General features: G+C 26.8%; 1 protein-coding gene across 1 annotated transcript in view; it reads left to right on the top strand.

Moving 5' to 3' along the window:
* The window catches only part of LOC127281085 (high-affinity choline transporter 1-like), a 45,471-nt gene extending 34,536 nt beyond the window's left edge, over positions 1-10,935 (top strand). The window contains exons 4-13 of the mRNA XM_051304577.1: positions 828-1,056; positions 1,170-1,398; positions 2,244-2,481; positions 2,632-2,738; positions 2,829-2,932; positions 4,263-4,393; positions 4,523-4,764; positions 4,915-5,454; positions 9,536-9,729; positions 10,413-10,935. Of these exons, the coding sequence (XP_051160534.1) occupies positions 828-1,056; positions 1,170-1,398; positions 2,244-2,481; positions 2,632-2,738; positions 2,829-2,932; positions 4,263-4,393; positions 4,523-4,764; positions 4,915-5,454; positions 9,536-9,729; positions 10,413-10,695 (2,297 nt within the window). The 3' untranslated portion in view covers positions 10,696-10,935. The remainder of the gene's footprint in view (positions 1-827; positions 1,057-1,169; positions 1,399-2,243; positions 2,482-2,631; positions 2,739-2,828; positions 2,933-4,262; positions 4,394-4,522; positions 4,765-4,914; positions 5,455-9,535; positions 9,730-10,412) is intronic.
* The last annotated feature ends 11,570 nt before the right edge of the window (positions 10,936-22,505 follow it).

Genomic DNA, 22,505 nt, shown 5'->3' with positions numbered 1-22,505 from the left:
TTTTTGATATAACTTATGTGCATCAAAACGTTGCAAAGATTTGATGCAATTTTTGGTCTCAATTTGATACTTTTAGGAAAACTGTGAACGGATCGGATTACCTAAAATTAAGAAATTTAATTTTCATAATATTAAGGGTGTCCAATGGTCTCTGGAATTTTTTTGGCAAGGAGAGACCTTCAATTACCGCACTATAAAAACGGCACTGAATGTAAAAAAAAAAAAATAAAAAACATTGATTTTAAAATAATTTTTTTTCGAAATATGGACACTTTTTACAAAATTGGCCAAAACACCAAGGATCCTTATCTTATAAATTTCCTAAATCCTAAAGATTGTGTGAATTTGTACAAAAATGGGATTAAAAAACGAAAAGTAGGAAAGTAATAGAATAACAACTTCGACTTTGTGCTCCCTGCATGTTTCTGCCACCTGGCGGCGGTAGAATGTAATGGAGCTCTCATTATATTATTTTTTCCTACTTTTCGTTTTTCAAGCGCGTTTTTGTATAGATTCGCACAATCTTTCGAATTTAGGAACTTTATAAGATAAGAATCCTTGGTGTTTTGGCCGATTTTATTAAAAAATTTCGAGAAAGAAGTATTTTAAAATCAATGTTTATCATTTTCACGTTCAGTGCCGTTTTTATAGGGCGATAATTAATGGACTCTTCTTGCTAAAGAAAAAGTTTATATATAAATCTACATATTTCGTTGGTAAAATATATTAAAGAACTAATTGGTAAAATAAAATTTCTACATTTAGATTTAGAGTTTGGTTGAAATAGTAGTAATTTTTTTTTTTTTTGCTTCTTATTTTTGGAACAGGTGCAATACTGTTTGTGAAACCAATGAGAAAGGCGGAATACATTACGATGCTTGATCCACTGCAGCAACGTTATGGTGCCAAGGTTGGTGGTTTATTGTTTCTACCGGCACTTTGCGGTGATTTGTTTTGGTGTGGAGCGGTCTTACGAGCTTTGGGAAGTTATCTCTCAGTGATCACAGGACTAGACACATATCTTAGTGTTTGTGCTTCCGCTCTCTTGGCAGCAATGTGAGTTTTTGAATCCATTTTTTTTCCTGTCAAAAAAAAAAAAAAAATCTTTATGCTTATTCATTTCTGCTTTTTAAAAAAAATATAATAATACAATTTTTCTTCCATTTTAGATATTCCCTCTTTGGTGGAATGTACTATTTAGCGGGAACAGATGCTTTACAATTAATTTGCATTATGCTTGGTCTTGGAATTTCTGCGCCTTATATTATATTTCATCCTGCAGTTGCACTTGAAAAAAAATTGGCTCGACAAGATTGGATTGGCGAAATCAGAAATGAAGATCTTGGTCTTTGGGTGGATGGTGCACTTTTATTAATTTTTGGTGGAATTCCTTGGCAGGTATATAAAAAAAGAAATAAAAAAACTATTCTTTTTTTGTTACTAAAAAATAAACACATATATATGTAATTATTATCGTCATCGACAAATAGAAAATTACACAATTTTATCTGCTTTTACTCCGTCTGACTCAATGTGGATTTAATCACTCACTCTCAATTACTCTTTCAGTAGTTAAGTACTTTTTTTAGTCAGACACAATATTGATTTTTCGATTCCGAACTTTTCTGTTAATAGAATCTCTCTGATTTAAAATTGCTTTTTTAATGACTTTTCATTAATTGTGAAAAGAGAGAAAATTTATCTGATTCCATTAATAGAAATTATTTATATAATAATAAATTGCTTTTTACGAACACTGTAAAAAAAAAGTGAAGTTAAATTTTCAACTCCCAAAATGATTCTATAAAAGTGGGATCCATTTGGAGTTAATTTTTACTCTCTAAATCTGAATTAGTAAAAAATGTTTACTAATTTAAATTAGTGACTCACTTTTTGCTTTAGAATTAGTTAAATTTTACTAATTGTTAGTAAATGTTACTAATAATTAGTAAAAATTTTACTAATTCAGAAGCAAAAAGTGAGTGACTAATTCACTTTGATTGCAATTAACTCCTCAAATTTTTGTTTACAGTTACAATGATAGTTATTCATTGAGTTAAAGGTGCTTAATTAATAGTAATATTTTTGGTTCTGTTAAAAACTACTTTTTAGTTTAAGGTTATGTTAATGGGTTGAACCTCATTAAAAAAATATTTTAATATATTTCTGATATATGTAAAATGGTATTAAGTAATATAATAGTGTAACAAAAAAAAATCGAAGATAATTTTCCTTTTGAATAGGGTTATTTCCGGCGAGTTCTGAGTATGAAAAGTAGTTCAATGGGAAGGACACTCTCGATCACATCGATGATCGGTTGCATGGCTTTTGCCGTTCCAGCAGCATTGATGGGCGTTGTGGCCCGTTCTACAGATTGGTATTTAGTCGAGGGCTACAATAGAACTATATCGATGGATAACGGAAATGCAATATTACCTGTGGTATTAAGGTTTTTAACTCCCCAATGGGTGTCTTTTATTGGTAAGCTTCCTATTCAAAATCATTTTTTCAAATCTAAACTAAACTAAAAAAAAACGTAAAAATACATATATAGTAAAATATATTTGAAATACATATATTCTATTTATAAATTTAAAGAAAACAAATTATTTTTAATCAATTTCGATTTAGGCTTAGGATCAATGGCGGCTGCGGCAATGTCTTCTGCAGATTCTAGTATTCTTTCAAGTAGCTCTATGTTTGCTAGAAATGTTTATCGATTCGCATTACGACCAAAGGTTTGTTGTAAAAATACAAATTTATTATTAATTTTTTCAAATTATTATAGCATAATGAAAATTTGATTCTATTATTTTCTTTACTTTCAGGCATCAGAAAGAGAATTAAGGTGGATTTTAAGATTCGCAGTGATTGCCGTCACTTCTCTTTCAGCTGGAGTTGCTATTACATTTGGCAGTATCTATCGAATGTCGTACGTTTACTTTAATTATCATAATAATTTCTTAAATAAAAATTCTTTTGGGAATTAGCAGAATCCAAATAAATTTAATTAAAAATGTTTATTTATAATAGGGTTTCGTAGTCAAGTCTAGGTTCGAAACCCTTTTAACGTGTCTTTCCGTCCATCCGTCGTACATCACAGATGAGAATTGAGACCATTGAAATAGTTAAGAATGTTGAGATTTGAGTTCATTGAGACTGTTGAGATAATTGAAATCGTTAAGAATGTTGAGATTGAAGACCGTTGAGACTGTTGAGATCATTATTAAAACCTATGAGACTTGAAATTTGAAACTGTTGGAACTTAAGTCTATTGACAACATTATGATTGTTGAGACTTGAGATCGTTGAGGTCATTGAGTTTGTTGTGACTTGAGACCATTGAGACTTAAGTCTGTTGATAACGTTGAGATTGTTAGAACTTGAGACCGTTGAGACTGATCAGATTTGAGTCGGTTAAAAACGTTGAAACTGTTTAAATCGTTAAGTTGTGAGTCTGTTAATATTTACGACTATTAAGACTGTTTAATACTGTTGAGACTGAAAAGACTTGAGTTTGTTGAAACCGTTGAGACTTGATACCATTTAGACTGTTGAGATTTTAAATCCACGAGACACTATGATTTCTTATTGTACCAAAAACAACCGACAAAATTTTGACTAACTTTTATGTGCTTAATCTGAATCTGGCATCAAAATTGACGCAGAACATCAGGTTCTTGAGATATTCTAGGCTAAAAGTGCAAAAAGTAAAACGTTTTTTATAATATTTGAGGTCATGTAACATCAAGAGATAATTTTTTTTCAAGAAGGTTGTTACAGCATCTGAAAATACTATTCTTACCCTTTAAAATGCATTTTGAAAATTTTAAAAATCTTTATTTGCCTCTAAGTTATCGTTATTTGAATTTTTTGAATCTGATACACGAATATTGAAACATTCACCACTCAAAAAATTCAAATGACGATAACTTAAAGCCAAATAAAAATTTTTAAAATTTTCGAAATGTATTTTAAAGGGTAACAATAGTATTTTCAGATGCTGTAACAACCTTTTTGAAAAAAAATTATCTCTTTTGATGTTTCATGACCTCAAATATGATAAAAAAAAACTTTTTTTTGCAATTTTAGGTTAGAATATCTCAAAAACCTGACGTGCTGTGTCAATTTTGAGGTCAGATTCGGATTTAGTACATCAAAATGCTTCGGAAAAAGTATAGTCTTATTCTTGGTTCTGAAGGTGGACAAAATTTTGTTGGCTTGTGTAATTAAAAATTTATACAAATAATAAATTTTTCTAGATTCTTGTGCTCTGAATTCGCATACGTTGTGCTTTTCCCACAACTTTTGTCCGTAATTTATTGGCCTTCTTTGGTAAACACTTGTGGATATTTCGCTGGATTTGCTACCAGCATTGTGTGTCGTTTGACAGGTAATTATTTATTTCCTTTTTTTTTTAACAGATAAAAATCTGTATTTAATTGTCAAATAATATTGTGAATTGTACAATTTATAAATAAATTGAAATTGTTAGAGTAATTATATTAAATTTCCATTTCAGCTGGAGAGGAATTACTAGGAATTCCAATTTACGTAGAGTATCCATTTTTCGATCGAAAAAATAATATACAACGATTTCCATTTCGAACTACAGCAATGTTGAGTGGACTTTTAGTACAACTTATTGTTAGTTTCATAACAAAATTGTTTCTAAAAGACGATTATCCTTCAGGAAAGTCCAAAAATCAAACTGGAGTTGTCCTAAGTACATCAGGAGCAACACTTATTGACTCAACGTTAAATGTAAGTCTTTTGAAAAAATTAAAATTATTATAAAATATAAATGATTTAGATAATAATAAAATTTATTATGAAATTAAAATCCAAATCACTTTAATTTATTCACTGGAATAAATTATGATTCTATCTATTATTGAAATTTCTTTAAAAAAGGAATCATCAAGTGGACCAAGTACATTGGACGGTGATAGAATGAGCGCGAGCATAACAATGACAAGTCAATTGAATCGTTACGATGCCTCAAATGAATTCTATCAAATTACTAAGAGCTGCACCGAGGAGAACATTCAAATAGCAAATCAGAGTTTAAGAAATTTGCAGAACTTACAAGAAACTGTGAGGTCACCCAATCGATTGAATCCAATTCCTCATCCCCCGGTTATCAACCACACTGGTCAAATTCTTGGTGTGAGAAACCTGACCAATTCATTGGGTCAACCAGTGTTACCCATTAAGGAGATGAACAATTGTTTGCCAAATTCCATTATTAAACATACAGATGCAACGATGCTGAATAATTCAACTTCCTATGCTAAATCTGAGAAATTACGTGAGAATGATAAAATTTCTGACAGAAGTAATATGGAACTCAATTTAAATCTTCATGATGGAACTGGAATATTAAAAAAGAATGTTAAAGGAGTGAAATTAATTGGAATGGATACTGGTACTTTGAGAAGAACTTCCTTGCAGGTAATATTTTTTAATTGTAAACAAACACTGTTTTCTTAAAGGTATCAATTTGACACCGAATTGGATTAAACTGGTACTTTCAAATTAACAGTGAATTCATTTCTATTATTGGTACTAATATTTTTGTAACTTAATTATTATTTGGCCTAATTATCACTTGACATAATTTCCATGTCGCCTAAACACCATTTCACATAATTATTATTTGTCATAATTTTTAATCTCCATTTATTCTTTTGTTTTGTCTTGAACTCAATTTTTATTTTGCCTAATCTTTATCAAATCTAATTCTTATGCGACCTAATCTTTAAGTAATCCAATTACTTAGCATAAACTTTATTTGGTCTACTCTTTAAATAACTAATTCTTATTTGGCCTAGTCTTTACCAAGTCTAATTATTATGTGTCCTAATCATAAAATTCTCCTTGCACCTAATCTTCATGTAACACAATTCTTTTTTAACCTAATCGTCATGAAGCGCATTAACAGGGTGGTCACTAAAATTTTCGAACAGAATTCAAAACTTTTTCACGATTCTAAAGCAAAAAAGGACAATCTTATTCGAAAAGTTTATAGATAGAGTGAAATAGAAAAGCGTAAACCACGGCTAGAAAGCATTTTCTTATTATTTATTATTCCAAAAGTCAAAATCATCAAGTTGAATTCAAAATTTTCCGGCGAATTCATGGTGTAACGCTAATTTAGATATTAGAAATATTAATTAAGAATAATAATAATCCACAATCCTGTGTTTAAATTACGTACTGTGATTTCTCTACACACTAATCTCCGGCCTACGAGCGTCTCTCATGGAAAGATTCCGCTAAAAACGGTCGAGAAACACGACGACGACCTGGTTTGAACTACCTGTTAACCCTTTGTATTGTACTTACGAAACACACTCTTGTTGAGATAATCCGCTGGATGACGATGAGGCTGCGACTTGACCCAATGAATAAAGACACAATAATTAATCGAACTTAACTATTTATTAATAATATATCTCACTACATACATTCAAATACTTTAATCCTGTCTTTTTAATATCACTGTTCGCTGACACACATTCGTATTATACGGCAGCTCGGATTAATCTGCTAATTGATTATTGCGCGCCCTCTTCCTTCCTGCTGGCCCATATCTATCTATCTATGATTTCTAATGTTTATTTTTAGGTTGATGCATTTGCTTCTTTACCCTTGTTGTCTGATAATGTAGTATTTGTTATTCTTGGAAGATGATCGAATTGAGGATTTTAGTAAAGGCCCACGTCAAGTATTTCTACTACGCGTGGGCGCCGAGTTTTTGGACGGCAGTCTTCAGGGTTGTAATCAATTATGTTTTGCAGTAGTATGTTTTCATGATTCTCGACTTGTAGAAATAGTTTTTTGGCTATATCCTGTGAGAATTTGCGTATACTAGGTACTTGCAAGTCTTTGTGTAGTTGTTCATTTGAGACAAACCATGGAGCTTTTGTTATTATCCTTAATATTTTGTTTTGTATGACTTGGATCTTGTTAATGTGAGTGTTTGCTGCCTGGCCCCAGGAGGCAATTGCATATGTCAGAGCAGGACGAATGACAGTAACGTAAATTAATTTCTTTGAAGCTAGATTGAGAAAGGGACTACTCAGTAGACACCAGAGTTTAGTTATTGCCATGAATCCTGTTTTCTTGATTTCGTTGGTGTGCGTGTTCCAGGTCAGCTTACGGTCGATGTGTAGTCCCAGGTAGTTTGCTTTATTCGACCAGTTGATGACTTTATCCACAACTTCGATTTTATCAGGAGGTGGATCACCTTTTGTTGGTGTGAAATACTGCTTGCGTCTTTTCCTTGTTGATGGTGATTTTCCAGGTGTCCATCCAGTCCACAACTTCATCCAGGGATTTTTGAAGTCTGGATATTGCAAGTTTAGGACTGCGAGACTGAGTTATAACGTGTACAGGTTATAAAGTATTGGACCAAGAACAGAGCCTTGTGGTACACCCGACAGAATGGGCCTGGTTGAGGAGAAAGTATTTTCCAATTTGACTGCAAAACTCCTGTTTTGAAGAAATGAATGAATAATTTTGACTAGATTTGTGGAAATTCCCGCCGTAGTTAATTTGTGAATAAGACCTTCATGCCACACTTTGTCGAAGGCTTTTGATGCATCCAGATAGGCAATTGCCGTGCAGTCTTTATGTTCATAACCTTTGTGAATTGTTTCCACAAGTCTGAGAATTTGCAGGTTTGAAGAGTGATTTTTACGGAAACCAAATTGTTCTAAAGGCATTAGATCTAATTCTTCAATTTCTGTCAGAAGTCTTGACAATATGATGCGTTCAAACAACTTATGGAAAAGGAAGAGAGAAAACTTATCGGCCGGTGATTTTCTGGTCTTTTATGATCTTTGCCTGGTTTTGGAATGGTGATAATGTGAGCTTTTTTCCAATCTGCTGACTGGCTCTTAGTCGGTGAGAATCCGGAAATATCTGGAACTTCCTAATCCTTCATTGGACAACGAACCACCTATACTAAGGAAAACCGCTGACACGCACAATCATACACATATGAATAGATTCTGTATTTGACATATTCGACGCTGATATCAATATAGAATTCACGACCATATTGGGGACTTATAGCTAAATAACGATATACTTCGTTATAATGGTTTTTTCAGCGCGTAAAGCTGAGTCCAGAATGGGCACGCTACGCGGTACGTTATAACGTTAACGTGTTGACGTCACAATTCTATTTTAAATGGGTGACTTCAACACGTTAACGTTATAACGTACCGCGTAAAGTGCCCATTCTGGACTTAGCTTAACTAAATCCACGCCGTTTTCTCGGTTTTCAAGATGCAAGGTTTCAAGATTCGGTGGTCTACCCTCAGATTAATTTTCTTCAAAATTTAAATTGGCCTAAATTCGATTGTCACGATCATCCTACAGCCTAATTCTCATTTGGCCTAATCTAAATTTGTCATAATTCTTACACTTGACATGAACTGTTTTTAATCTAATCCTTTTTTGAACTAATCGTTACTTGACATAATCATCATGTAACCTAATTGATTAATTAATTATTAATCGACCTAAACTTTATTTGACACTAGTTAATAATTGTTACATGAAGATTAGGCCAATTGATTATTAGGTCAAGTAAAAATTAATCCAAATAAGGTTAGATTAGAATGATACCTGACGAGAAGTAAGTTAAATAAACATTAGCTTATGCAAGAATTAAAACTATAAAGTTTGATCCTAAATAAGAATTAGGTTAAATATAAATTAGAATAAATAATTATTAGGACAGTTCAAAATTAGGCCAAATAAGAATTGGATTAAATACAGATTACAATATAAAAAATTTGAATAGTTAAAGATTTAGGCTGGAATAAGAATTAACATCATTCTATTATTTTATATATAAACATATCTATTATAATAATTAGGCCAGTTAAAAATTGTGACAAATAATAATTATGTCGTATAGAGTTTAGGTCGCATAAGAATTAGCTCAAATGGTGATTAGGCTAAAAGTGAATTAGATTACAGAAAAATTAGTTCAAATAAGTATTAAATTAAATACAAATCAAGCGAAGTGCGAGAATTAACTCATGATAAATTAATCAATGATGATTGTGACAATCGATTTTAGGCCAATGTGGACATAATTCATATTTTCGTCAATCTCTGATACCCTACTTGTCGAAAGTGAAGTATTTATTCAAATTGTTGGTAATTCGGGCAAAAATTCATATTTATTTTAATTTTGGGTGCTAAAGGCGTATCTATAATAATTGAGGTTCCGGATCTTAAAAGGGCATACGATCGAATTTGCATCACAAGTTCTGGTCCCTGAAGTTAAAATTTTGAAATTGTTCAACATTAGATTTTAACAGTTGGTTCTTATCGTTGGAATTTGATATTGAAATTTTCAAAATTTTAACTCCTGCAATCAAAAATTGTGATGCAAATTTGAGCGTATACCCTTTTAATATCCGGAGTCTCAAATTATCAATTTTGCAAAAATAGTTATAATGCTTTAATATACAAATTGATTATAAAACTATATGTAATATTTATGTTTCAGGGTACATTTTCACCAACACCTTCTGTGGAATTAGTTCATATACTGGATAGAAGGCAAAGTAATGGTTCCTTTGGTCCCAGTTCTTTGTCACCTGTGCCAGGAGTGGAGACTTGTAAAACACATGGAACCGCTGTGGGAGGTCATGGTGGCAACGAACATTGCAGGATCAAAAGAGGAATTGTCAGGCATCACAGGTGAGCATCAGTTTTATAATATTTTATCTCAATTTGACTTACACGATAATCCACATCACACGCGGTTGAGTTCAAAATTTGAAGTAAAATTAATATTTAAAACCAGTTTAATAATTTAGCAAGACTTTAAAGTTGTTAAGCACCAGTTGACAAATTAATGAAATTTTATGATTTTAAACGAACATGAGATGATTACTTTTTATAAAGGGAGAGGGTGATGGATAAAACCCAAGTAACAAAATTATGATTCTTTGGTGATTATACTTTTAAATATGAATCTACTTACAGCTCTTCTCGTTAATTCCTTGCAATATACACACAAAAGACGTCTTTTGTAACGCCTGCAAATAAATTATTTTATACATTACTTTATAAATATTTTCCATTGAGTCTGTTAAAAAAATTAATTGAGATATAATATAGGTATATAATTTTTTATAATTTTCAAGGTAAATTTTTTTTTTTAACTTTTATCATCTGCACACTGTTAGAAAAATCTGTATTAAATTTAATATATACAGTTCCATTAAATTTAATATACATTTACTTTAAATTTAATACACTTTATATTGAAAAAAATATTTCGTTCATTTGAACGTTCAAAACTTTTGGTTCATCTTGAGTTGTATACTTATACATTGAAGTTGAGAATAATTATTTCTTAATTTGCAATATAATTTCAGTTTTAATGAAACTGGTGATCGAATATTGACAACACTTGCCAGACAACCGACATATCCATCTATGCCACTTCGTCCTGAAGATGGACGTTTGACATTAAGAAGAGACAAAAGGCCTCATTCGATAATTGCTCGACATTCATCAGTAATGGAGGACAAGAATGTGCATATTTCAACATTTGGAACAGTAACTAGTCCAACTTGTGGAATGCATAATCCAACTATGCAAACGATGCAAACTTGCAATTATTTTTTGACTGATGACGAAGCTGTCAGCAGGTTCTAAGTGTGAGTTTGAAAAAAAAAGAAAGTATAAGAGCAATCAATACCTACATCCTCAGTTTTCAATTATAAATAAAAAAAAATTTACAAGAACATCATCTAACATAAAAAAAATAATTAACTTCAAAACATTATACAAGTAAAACATGTCTAATTCCCCAATATTATTTATTCTAAAATATTAATAATGTAAAAAAGTCTTTTTTCACTTTGAACAATTAAATTTTTTTTTTTTTTAAACTTATTCCAGAATTATTTATTTTAAAATATTAACGATTTAAAAAAATTTGTTTTAACGTTGAATAATTAAAGTTTTTTTTTTATTAATGATTCTAAAATTTTTTATAATTCATTTGTTGTGTAATATTTGAAATAATTGGATTATCTTAATTTATACTTATATATTCAACTACACGAGAAGTTAAAAAACGTCTTATTCGTATATAAATAAAAATTTAACTTTTAAGATAAAAATCAATATGTAAATATTAATTTTTTTAAAAAAAATAATTATAGTATTTCCATCCAGTAATCATAATTTTAAAGAAAACTCAAAGAATTTTTTTTTGTGATCAATATTATTTTATTGTAAATTCGTCTTCACGACGTTTCGATACCGTTAATATATTTATAGATAATGCAAATTTTATTATTATTATTATTATTATTATTATTTATAATTATTATATTCATCGTCATAAAATATAAACTAATTTTTACATTTTGAAAAAAACTTGATCTCAATCATAATGTAAAAAAAAAATTCTGAAAATTTTCTTTAAAATTTTGTAATACCTATACATATATATAGTAAAACATTTATTAATTTTAATGCACCGCTCATACATTGATTTCTAATAAAGAAATCAAAATTTGTAAATACACATACATTTAAAGTAGGATATAGAATTTAAGTGACAAAAAAAAAAATTCCAGAATTTCATAAATATTTTTAATTTAAAAATTTATCATTTTAAAATCTGGTATACAGCTCAAAAAATATCCCTCCATTGTGTAAGCAATTTTTTTTTCTTTTCTTTTTTTTTTTAACTGCAAATCTTGCAATTCGACTTTTTTATATTATTGAATCACTGACGAAAAGCGATTCCAAAATTATAAGGAAAAAATAATACTATATATTAAATTTATAAAATATAAAGAGAAAATTATTCTGGTGGTATATAAATTCTCTGCAAAGATATATCGCTTACTATTTAGTAAAAGAATAATAAAAAAAAAAATTTCGTACTCAAAAAAAAGAGATTACACGCGAAAATTTTTTCAATTCAACGTTAAATAAGAAAAAAATCAAACGAAATTACAATTATTTTGCATTATCATTGAAAAATTTTTTATAATCATATATATTTAATAAAACCTATATAATATTGTTTAGTGAATAAATTATCAATCCTTATTGATAACTTCTTTTTTCGCGCATTATTATTATTTTTTTTAATGATTTTTAAATAATCATTTTTATAAAAATAACATCCTAGACGATTTTTGGAATAATATACAGTCGTTTTTATATGAAAAAAAAGATCACATTTCACTTTTGAAAAGTTTAAAATATTCAGCGAAAAAAAATTTTTAAATTTACCTATAAATATTTCGAATGTCTTAAATAAATTTTATATGTATATATAGATAATTTTATCAAAATTTTTTTTTTTCGTTTGGATTTTTTCTTACGAAGAGGTATTTTAAAAAAATTCCACGTTGCTTTAAATAAGAACGTCCAATAATGAGTGCAAAATGCACGATAATCTGGAAATACGATATTTTTACACTGATTGTTCATTAATATTAAAAACTAGAAAGAAGCAATTAAATAATTAATATATATATATAGATATAATAACGTAAACTTAGCATTTAAGAAATGTTTAAGAAAAAATTACAATATTTAATAAATTTCATTGTTAAGTGTATATTTATAAAAAATATTTTTAATATTTAACTCTTTATAATGTCCAAAAAATTTAGCATATTTAATTAAAGTTAATTAATTATTTATTTAATACCATATAATTTACAATTTTTTATTAAAGTATGTAAAATTTATTATTATTTATTTGAAAAAAAAAATGTTTACTTACTATAAAAAAAAATTTTTTATTTTGAAAAAATGTGTATTTTGTTCTGTAAAAAAAATTTTTTCTCCTTTTTTCATGGACACTTAGAGAATTAAAATTAAAAACATAAGCAATTGTACATTTAATGCAATTTTAATATTAATATTAGAGAATTTATCGCATCTTCCCTTTGCTCAATACAGTAAAATAACAGGTAGAAAAATATCTTTTCTCGTACTTTAGATCATTTAAAAAAAAAAAAAAAAAAGAAAAAAATAAATTAAGACTGAATTTTTTGAAACCATTTTGTATTTTTAAGATTCTGAAAGCATATCTCCTGATAAAAATTTTAAATTTATTAAATTCTTTTTTAATAATCAAATTATTATCTATAAAATGTACTCTGAAAAAAATTTATTTTATTCAAATAATTGGTTACTTGACTATATTATCAAATAAATATTTACCAAATAATTTTTTTAATTTTCTTCATTTAAATAAAATAACCTCTATTTGAATCAATAATTTCTGTATTTGAAACAAATACAATTTAATTGTCTCAAATAATAATTTTATTTAATACATCTAAATCTTTTAATAAATAAGTAAATACAAATAAATATTTATTTGATAATAGTCAAGTACCCGATTATTTGAATTAAATAAATTTTTTCAGTGTGTGTTTTTTTTGTAAATTAATAAATTCCACTAAAGTCTGTTAATTTCCATTTTTCATAAATATTCAAAATAAGTATAATTAAGCAGCAAAAAAAGGGCCCAATTTTTGTAAATTTTCTTAATTAGGTTCATATGTGATTTTTATAACCTTTTTCCAAATCAATGAAAAATTTTGTACGAGTATTTCTACCTCCAACATTTTCTGTACTTTTGTAAAAAGATAAAAAAAAAAAAAGTGTACATCTACAGCCTGTATCAGTATTATTGTAATATTAAGTGGAAAATCGATTTTTACATATCGATTTTTCAAAAATAAAAATAAATAAATAAAAAATAATTGTAAGAATTTATAGTTGTAACAGAATATATAGTAATAATAATAAAAAAAAGACAGCATGCCAAAAATCTCTTGCCAAATTAAACAAAGTAGTATTTGAAAAATTATATGTTACAAAATATTAGTTATAAAATACTATTACATTAAAATAATAACTAATTGTGGCAAAATTTTCCAAAAAAAAAAAGTGATGTAATGTTTAAAAATAAAATAAGAAAATCAATGTGTGACAGTATATAGGAATATTTAATAAAAATAAACAATTTTCGATTAAAAGAAGAAAAAAAAACTTGGAATTATATTTTTTCTGCATTGGTAATTAATTATACTAAAATTATTATTTATTTAAATCGTGTGTTACATCTAAAAAAAAATTATATTAAATTTTTTGTTCTCAATTTCCTACTGTCGAAATGCAAACTGTTCTCATTTAAAAGTGTTCACAATTAAATAATTGTATTTGTACCAAATATAATAAATCACGAAGAAAAATGTTTATGAAAAATTGACACAATTTTTTTTTTTTTTTTTTTTTTTTTTTTTTTTTTTTAAATAAACTTTTTAATACAAAGAGTGAAACATGCCATTTCAACATATTGTCAATTTTTACATTTTTTTTATTTGGCTAAATTTTATTTATCTTTTTGCGCACTACAAAAAATATTTTCGTGATTTTTTTCTGGAATTTTTTTAAAATTTTTCAAAATTTCAAATTTTTTTCAACGTTTAACTTCGACGGGACCTGGTTTAAATTTTTTTTTAAAAGAAGTAGTTTTATTGAAAATTAAAAAAAAGTCGTTAAACATAAAAATGTCAAAGTCAACGATATGTGAAAATGGCATGTACATATTAATAATAATTAATCCATATTAATTAATTTAAAATATTAACGGAAAATAAAGGTAAAAATATTTTTACTGATTCGCATATATTAGTTTATTTTTTCTTATAAATCGATTATAATTCTATGTCATAAATATAAAAAGTAATGTAACAAATTTTTTTTAAGTAATTAAATTTAAAATCATGTAATAATTTGCAAAATATTTATTAAATTTTATTTTACTGTTCGACGAGTGTCTTCCACAAAATTCAACAAAGTGACAAACACTTTTCTTCGCTTTAATGTACCTAATTAATTATACATAATACAACAATGTAAAATGCAGTACATGTAAATTATTTGTTAAACTATCTTATGTAATTATTAGGTAAACTTACTTGTACAAAAACCTTCAATTTTCATACATTTCAATTATTTCTACTATTTATTAATTAAAATTCAATTAAAAAAAAATTATTACTTTTATTAAATAATAAATAAATTATAGAAAAAAAAAGAAGAAGAAATTTCTTTTCTTAAATTGATAATAATTTTTTATATACAAAATAAATTTCAATAACATTTTTGTTAAGAAAAAAGAAAAGAATTTGAAAAACTGTGAAAATTGAAGTTTAATCTATTTAATAATTAGATTTTAAGGGAAACACAATATTGTGTATTGCGTGAATTACGTGCCAAATTTTAGGAATAAAAAAAAAATACTTAGAGATACCTATAAGTATTCTCGTGATTTGTTCAAAATTCAATGAAGTAAACTTCAGAATTTATAACAAATCGTGTATATGTAATTTAGATATCTTAATAATATATTATACATATACATTATAATGAAGCCTGCAATTAAGCGTCTTATTCAATTATTCGCCTAAGATTGTCACAACAAAAATATAATATCTTCTTATTCCACTTTCAATTATATATTTCGCAAAATAAGTTATGTTCGATTTTTTTTTTTTTTTTATAAATATTTTCAAGTTCTGTGTACTAGATTAGTAAACAATTATTATTGTAACTTCAAATTAAGAAAATAAATTTGTGATTCTATTTAATGAAAAAACATTTTTTTTCTTGCATTTAATTTTACTTATTATCGTTTACCTACTTATTTTTTTTTTTTTTTGGTATAGTTTGTAATATTTTTGTATTAATATTTTGCAGAATTTTCATCAAAAAAAATTTTCTATATTACAGAATTTTTTTACTTATTAATTATTAATATTTAATTTTATTTAACAGAATTTCTAATTGATAGAATTTTCATCATTTGTCCGAAATTACAAATGGCCGAACAAACAATCGACAGAAAAATTTCGGCGCGATTTTTAAAATCAACCAATTACAAGTTATCCATAAAATTGTGATTGGTTGATTTTAATAATGGCGCCGAAATCTTTCTGTCGATTGTAAAAAAAAAAAATTTCGGACTAATGATGAAAATTCTATCAATTAGAAATTCTGTTAAGTATAAAAATTCTGTTGTATGAAAAATCTGTTATATCCCAATCAAAAATTTACTAATGGCGCAGTACTGGCGCAGTACTGGCACTCGGTATTGGCGCCGGAGTTGGCGTAACTTTGGGATGATAACATTTTACCAGTATTGGTTACCAGATTTGGCACCAGTATTTTTTTTACTACTTTCATAGTAAAATGGGATCTGTCCGAAGTTTCTGCGCATCTATGGCAACTTTTACTCCAAAAATAGTAAAATTTGCTCCAGAAATAGTAAAATTTACTCCAGAAATAGTAAAATTTACTCCAGAAATAGTAAAAATTATTACAAAAATAGTAAATTTTACTATTTTTTGAGTAAAAGTTGCCAGAGATGCGCAGAAACTTCGGACAGGTCCAATTTTACTATGAAAGTAGTAAAAATTACTTTTTCTTTTTTTCCGTGTAAATTTTATTTCAAAAAATATTAATTTTTTATAAACAAATTTATTTATTTTTAGTTTGATCTTTTAAATTTTTTTTTGGTTTATTGCATATCTGAAAACAAATAGAAAATCTTGCAAAATATTTTAGACTTGGTCTCAGGAAACTTTTTGTTCAATTAATTTTACAATATCGGCTCAGTACTGGTTGGGTGGTACTGCAGCAGTACTGATACAATGAAAATACCAGTACTAGTTCAGTACAGACTGCCCAGCCTCGGCAGCCAATACTGAACCAGTACTGCGCCAGTATTTAACTCTGGTATAATACCCTCACAGCACCAGATATCCTAGGATATTCCAAAAACATCCCTTGGATATCCTAGGGATACCCCAGAGATATCCTAAAGATACTTTAAGGATATCCAAAGTAGCGGCGGTTAGGATATCCTAGGGATATCCCAGGGATATCTAAGGATGTCCCTAGGACGTGCCAGGGATATCCTAATTATTTCCCCGGATACTATTAGGATATCCTGTGGATATCCTTAGAACGTCCCAAGGATATCCTCAGGACGTCCAATTACGTCCTAAGGTAACAGCCCAAATTTGAAAGATGATTGACAATCACGGGAAACCTATTTGTATAAAAAAATCGCTATCTCAAATAGTCAAAATTAGATCTTAGCGATATTTCTAGAATATTTTAACGATATACCAAGTTTATCCCAAGAATATTCCCACGATATCACTAGGATATCCCTGGAATATCCCAGGGATATCCCTTGAATATCCTCAGGATATCCCAAAAATATCCTACTTAACGGCGGTTTGGATGTTCTGAGGATATCCTATGGAGGTTTTCAGGATATCCTACATTAGTTTAGGATATCCTGAGGATATCCTCAGGATATCCTTTTGTTGTGAGGTTACTGAAATTTTTGGTTGGGATATGGAAATTATATCAAATAATAATTGGAACAAATAAAAATTCTATACCCAATAAAAATTCTTTAAAATGCCTATTAGGTATGTTAAATGAAAATTCTGGCAAATAAAAATTCGAGCAAATAAAAATTCTTTAAAGTGAATTTTCGGTTAATATAAAAATTCTGTAATATAGAAAATCGTTTTGAATTGAGCTCAAAATTTTATGTTGAAGTCAAAAATAGTATAAGGATTCGTTAAACATGTGTCCGAATAATTTTTAAAATTGAACGCATTGTGGCAATCGTGGCAATGATTAAAATCGCATTGTCGTCATATTAAATGTTTTTCAATTGTGCAACTTTTTAAAAATAAATTTTTTAATAAAATATTAATAATCTTGCACATGACAAAACGTGTCTTTGTATAATATTTTTGAGTTTTCCACAAAATTTTAGCTTTAATTTATCAAATATTTTGCGAGAAAACCTATATATACGAAGAAAATTTACATGTGAAATTACAACAATCACATAACCTTAAATTATAAATAATTTTTTTTTTTTACAAAAATAATTTTAAAAACTTAGTTTATTTACATTTTTTGCAAACAGGGAAAACTGTCGAGGCCCTGACCAAAGTCCTATTTTAAATACTTTGAAAAAAAAATTAATATATAAATAAATTTAAATGGGTCAATTTTTGCACGTGTAAGCATAAAAATTATCATTATATTATATATAAAAGAATGTAATTTATATATGTATATATATTTTTTATCCTATATCTGTACAATTTTATTTGTAATGTTTATTTTTCTATTACTAATAAGAAAAACAAGTTGCATATTTAATGATATAAATATCTAGACTATTGTACAATTTCATGACCATGATGATATAGTTAGTTTTGATTGTGTAGAAAATATGATCATTAATAAGATCATGAATGAGGATGTGACGTGAAATGAATGCAAGAAATTAGAGGGAACAAAATGTTAAGTTGCTGCTTGACTATAATGAGAACATTTGACTAATTTTCCTCATTCTGACACGTGTATCTATCTACCTATATTGCACAAAAATATTCATATCCTCACATTTCTCAAAAAGTATATAATTTTCAAAAACTATATTTAGACTCTTTTTGATAATCAATGATAATTTACTGAATATAGTTGAAATTTAACAATTTTTCTGAAAATGCAAATATTTTTTCTAATTTGCTTATAAATTTATTTATATTAGAATAAAATTGGGCCTTGGTCAGGTCTTAGACAGTTTTCCTAGTTTGAAAAAAAGGAAAAAAATTCTTTACTAAAAGTAATCTTTCTAATTACTTTTAATTTTTAGGGAATTGACTATAATTCCATACCAAAACCCTAAATGATGAGGTATAAACTATAATTTGAAACCGGGCTGTAGTCAGGATTTTGCCAGTTTTCCTAGTTCAAAAAAATGTAAATAAACGATATTTTTAATTAATTTATTATTTTCTAATTTGTAGAAAAACTGACGAAGCTCTGTTAGGTTTTTCTAACAGAAATTTTGACCGGGCTCCAACAAGGCCCAGGTTAGTTTCTGTACTGACTAATATTTTAATAATTTTTTTTTTTTTATTTTATAATTTTGATGAAACTTTCTGTTTGAAAAATGCATAATTCGCTTGTAAATGTCAATTCAATTAAATATTAATATCGTTAAAATTGAAAATTTTCAAAACAAACTTTTATGGTGATATTTATGCGTTTTCAAAATTCAAAACCTGAGGATATAAAGGAAAAAGAAAATTCTTTTTGTAAATTCTATTTTCTTTTTATATCAAATAAACTAGGAAAAACTTCAATAAAAATTCTCATGTGAGAATAAGAAAGGAATTCAAGCAATTTCGTTGTTTTGTTTTTCTTTCAACAACCAAGTAAAACCGATGGCCTAACAGCAGGCGTCTCACGCGACATAAGAATCCACTATTATAGCCTTCCTCATAAATAAATAATTTTTTTTTTTTGCTTGTGACTTTTTTACAATTTTAATTCTAAGTTGACCATTAAAAAATTTGTTATTCCCATACTTATACTTTTTTTATTGAAAATCATTAGCCAAGCGACTTCATTAAAGGTAAAAGCTATTAGCTTATATAGTATATATATATATATAAATGCACTATCGGAGAAATTTTTCTACAAATAAATTGAGGTAATTCAAAAGTGTATATATTGCAGGATCGATATTATTTTAATTATACAAAGGAGAACCTCAATATCATATTATTATAATTAATATAGAAAAAAAATTGTATTCTATCGATCGAGTTATTTATGATAAAAAAAAAATGAGTCATTAAATATATTAAATAAATTAAGAAAGAAATAAATTACTTAACATTATTTTGTTGAAATTAATATTAATAAATATAGTTTCGCAAGAAAATTATCATCAATATATTTGAGTCAATATTTGGTGAGTTCGAATATATCAAAATTAAATTTTACTTTTACAGAAGTAAAAGATAATAAAAATTAAAAGAAAATTATTAATAAATTACTAAGCATTTTAATTATTATTATAGTAGGCTTTTTCTCAAAACTTCAACTGTAATATTGGGCCATATGGGAAAAAGACATTTTTTACAACTGGTAAACTTTCTTTAAAAAATGAATAAAGATTTGGGTTTAAAATTTTTTAAGAAAAATTTTTGAGAAATGATTAAAAAGTATAAAAGGAATATCACTTTTCTACTCATTTACTAAGATTTAATGCAAATATTATGCAAATAAAGCAATATAACGAATAGTAAACTAATGTGTCTTTTTCTAGTTCATTCCTAGCTCGCATTGGCTCTGCCTTGATCTCTATATACGGTACTTTGATTAGAAGACAGGAAGCGCCATTTTAATAATTCCCGTTTTTTCAAAAAAAGCGGCGGGAAAATTCAAATAATATTAAGGGATTTAAATTATATTGAATAACAAATTAAATAATTAATTGTAAATAATTAAATTATATATATGAGGCAAAATTCCTGAAATGTCCGAACAAAAAATTAAAAGTTCTCGAATTTAATCCATACTTTTCTAAAATGTTGTTATTGTTGGTGAAAGTCTAAAAATCAATTATTATTGAATTTAATAAAATAGTTTTTGAATTACAACGTTTTTAATTTTTGACTTTTGAAAAAAAAAATTTTTTTCAATGTACAATATTTATAAGTAGAATGCATAAAAGTTAACATATATATAATGATTTTTAAAGCTTTTTTGATGGGCTACACGCTGTTAATAAATTTTTTTTTTTTTAAATAACATTTGACCTTGAAATTCAAGGTCAAAATGTTAATTTACGTTTATCTCAAAATCGGATTTTTTAAAATTATTTTTAACTATCTCAATGGAAAGCTTGACTAATTTCCTACAAAACATGTAATTTTCAGAGTGGGATCTTTTAAAGTTTTTGAGATATTAATTAATTAATTAATTAATGTTTATAACAAATGAAATATTTTACAAACGAATAAAGTTACCGTAATTCTGAAGTTAGTAATTGAAAGTTAACGTAATTCCGCATCCAACGAGCCCTATATGAAGTATTTTGGATAAGTAGATTGTTAATAAACAATTAGTTAACATTGCAATTGTTTATTAACAATCTACTTATCCAAAATACTTCATATAGGGCTCGTTGGATGCGGAATTACCTTAAATTTCAATTGGTAAGTTCAGCATTACCATAACTTTATTTGTTTGTAAAATATTTTATTTTTTACTAACAACAAGCATCCAAAAGCCCTATATGAAGTATTTTTGTTCAATTTTAGTTAAATAACAATAAAAAATGAAATATCTTACAAACAAATAAAGTTATTGTAAATCTAAACTAACCAATTGAAAGTTAAGCTAATTCCGCATCCAACGAGCCCTATATGAAGTATTTTGGATAAGTAGATTGTTAATAAACAATTGCAATGTTAACTAATTGTTTATTAACAATCTACTTATCCAAAATACTTCATATAGGGCTCGTTGGATGCGGAATTACGTTAACTTTCAATTATTAACTTCAGAATTACGGTAACTTTATTCGTTTGTAAAATATTTCATTTGTTATAAACATTAATTAATTAATTAATTAATATCTCAAAAACTTTAAAAGATCCCACTCTGAAAATTACATGTTTTGTAGGAGATTAGTCAAGCTTTCCATTGAGATAGTTAAAAATAATTTTAAAAAATCCGATTTTGAGATAAACGTAAATTAACATTTTGACCTTGAATTTCAAGGTCAAATGTTATTTAAAAAAAAAAATTTTATTAACAGCGTGTAGCTCGTCAAAAAAGCTTCAAAAATCATTATATATATGTTAACTTTTATGCATTCTTCTTATAAATATTGTACATTGAAAAAAAATTTTTTTTTTCAAAAGTCAAAAATTAAAAACGTTGTAATTCAAAAACTATTTTATTAAATTCAATAATAATTGATTTTTAGACTTTCACCAACAATAACAACATTTTAGAAAAGTATGGATTAAATTCGAGAACTTTTAATTTTTTGTTCGGACATTTCAGGAATTTTGCCTCATATATATATATATATATATATATATAGAGAGAGATAAAAAATTTTCAACAATCTATCTCTATGTCCCAAAGTTTTTAATTAATTAATTATTTTTCGAAAATTTGTTTTGCAATAAATAATTTTTCTATAGTTAATCTTTAACATACATTTGTGTAAAAAAAACTAGAAATAAGTAAATTAACAAGGGGTGCAACATAACCTCAAAAATGTAACATGTATACATGTTTTTCAAGTTAATTTTATAACTTTCTCTCTTAAAATAACTTAAAAAGTTTATTGGAAATTAAATTGACTTATTTGCTTAACCTAAAATAAAAATTTAAAATTAATTTAAAAAATATGTTACATTTTTAATAAATATAGATTTTAGTAAAATTTCAATTTTAACCTCCAGGTACTAAAAAATTACCCTTAATATTTTACTCGGTCTTTCAAACCGCTATTGCTTTTTTAATAATATTTTTCTAGTTTTTTTAAATTATGCAATGATAACTGACGA

This window comes from Leptopilina boulardi, unplaced genomic scaffold (genome assembly GCF_019393585.1).
Source record: "Leptopilina boulardi isolate dan_hultmark-lab unplaced genomic scaffold, ZJU_Lbou_2.1 LbouV2_265, whole genome shotgun sequence".
Classification (NCBI taxonomy): domain Eukaryota; kingdom Metazoa; phylum Arthropoda; class Insecta; order Hymenoptera; family Figitidae; genus Leptopilina; species Leptopilina boulardi.
The sequence above is the reverse complement of the archived record's forward strand: the minus strand, read 5'-3'. Positions and strand labels throughout refer to the sequence as shown.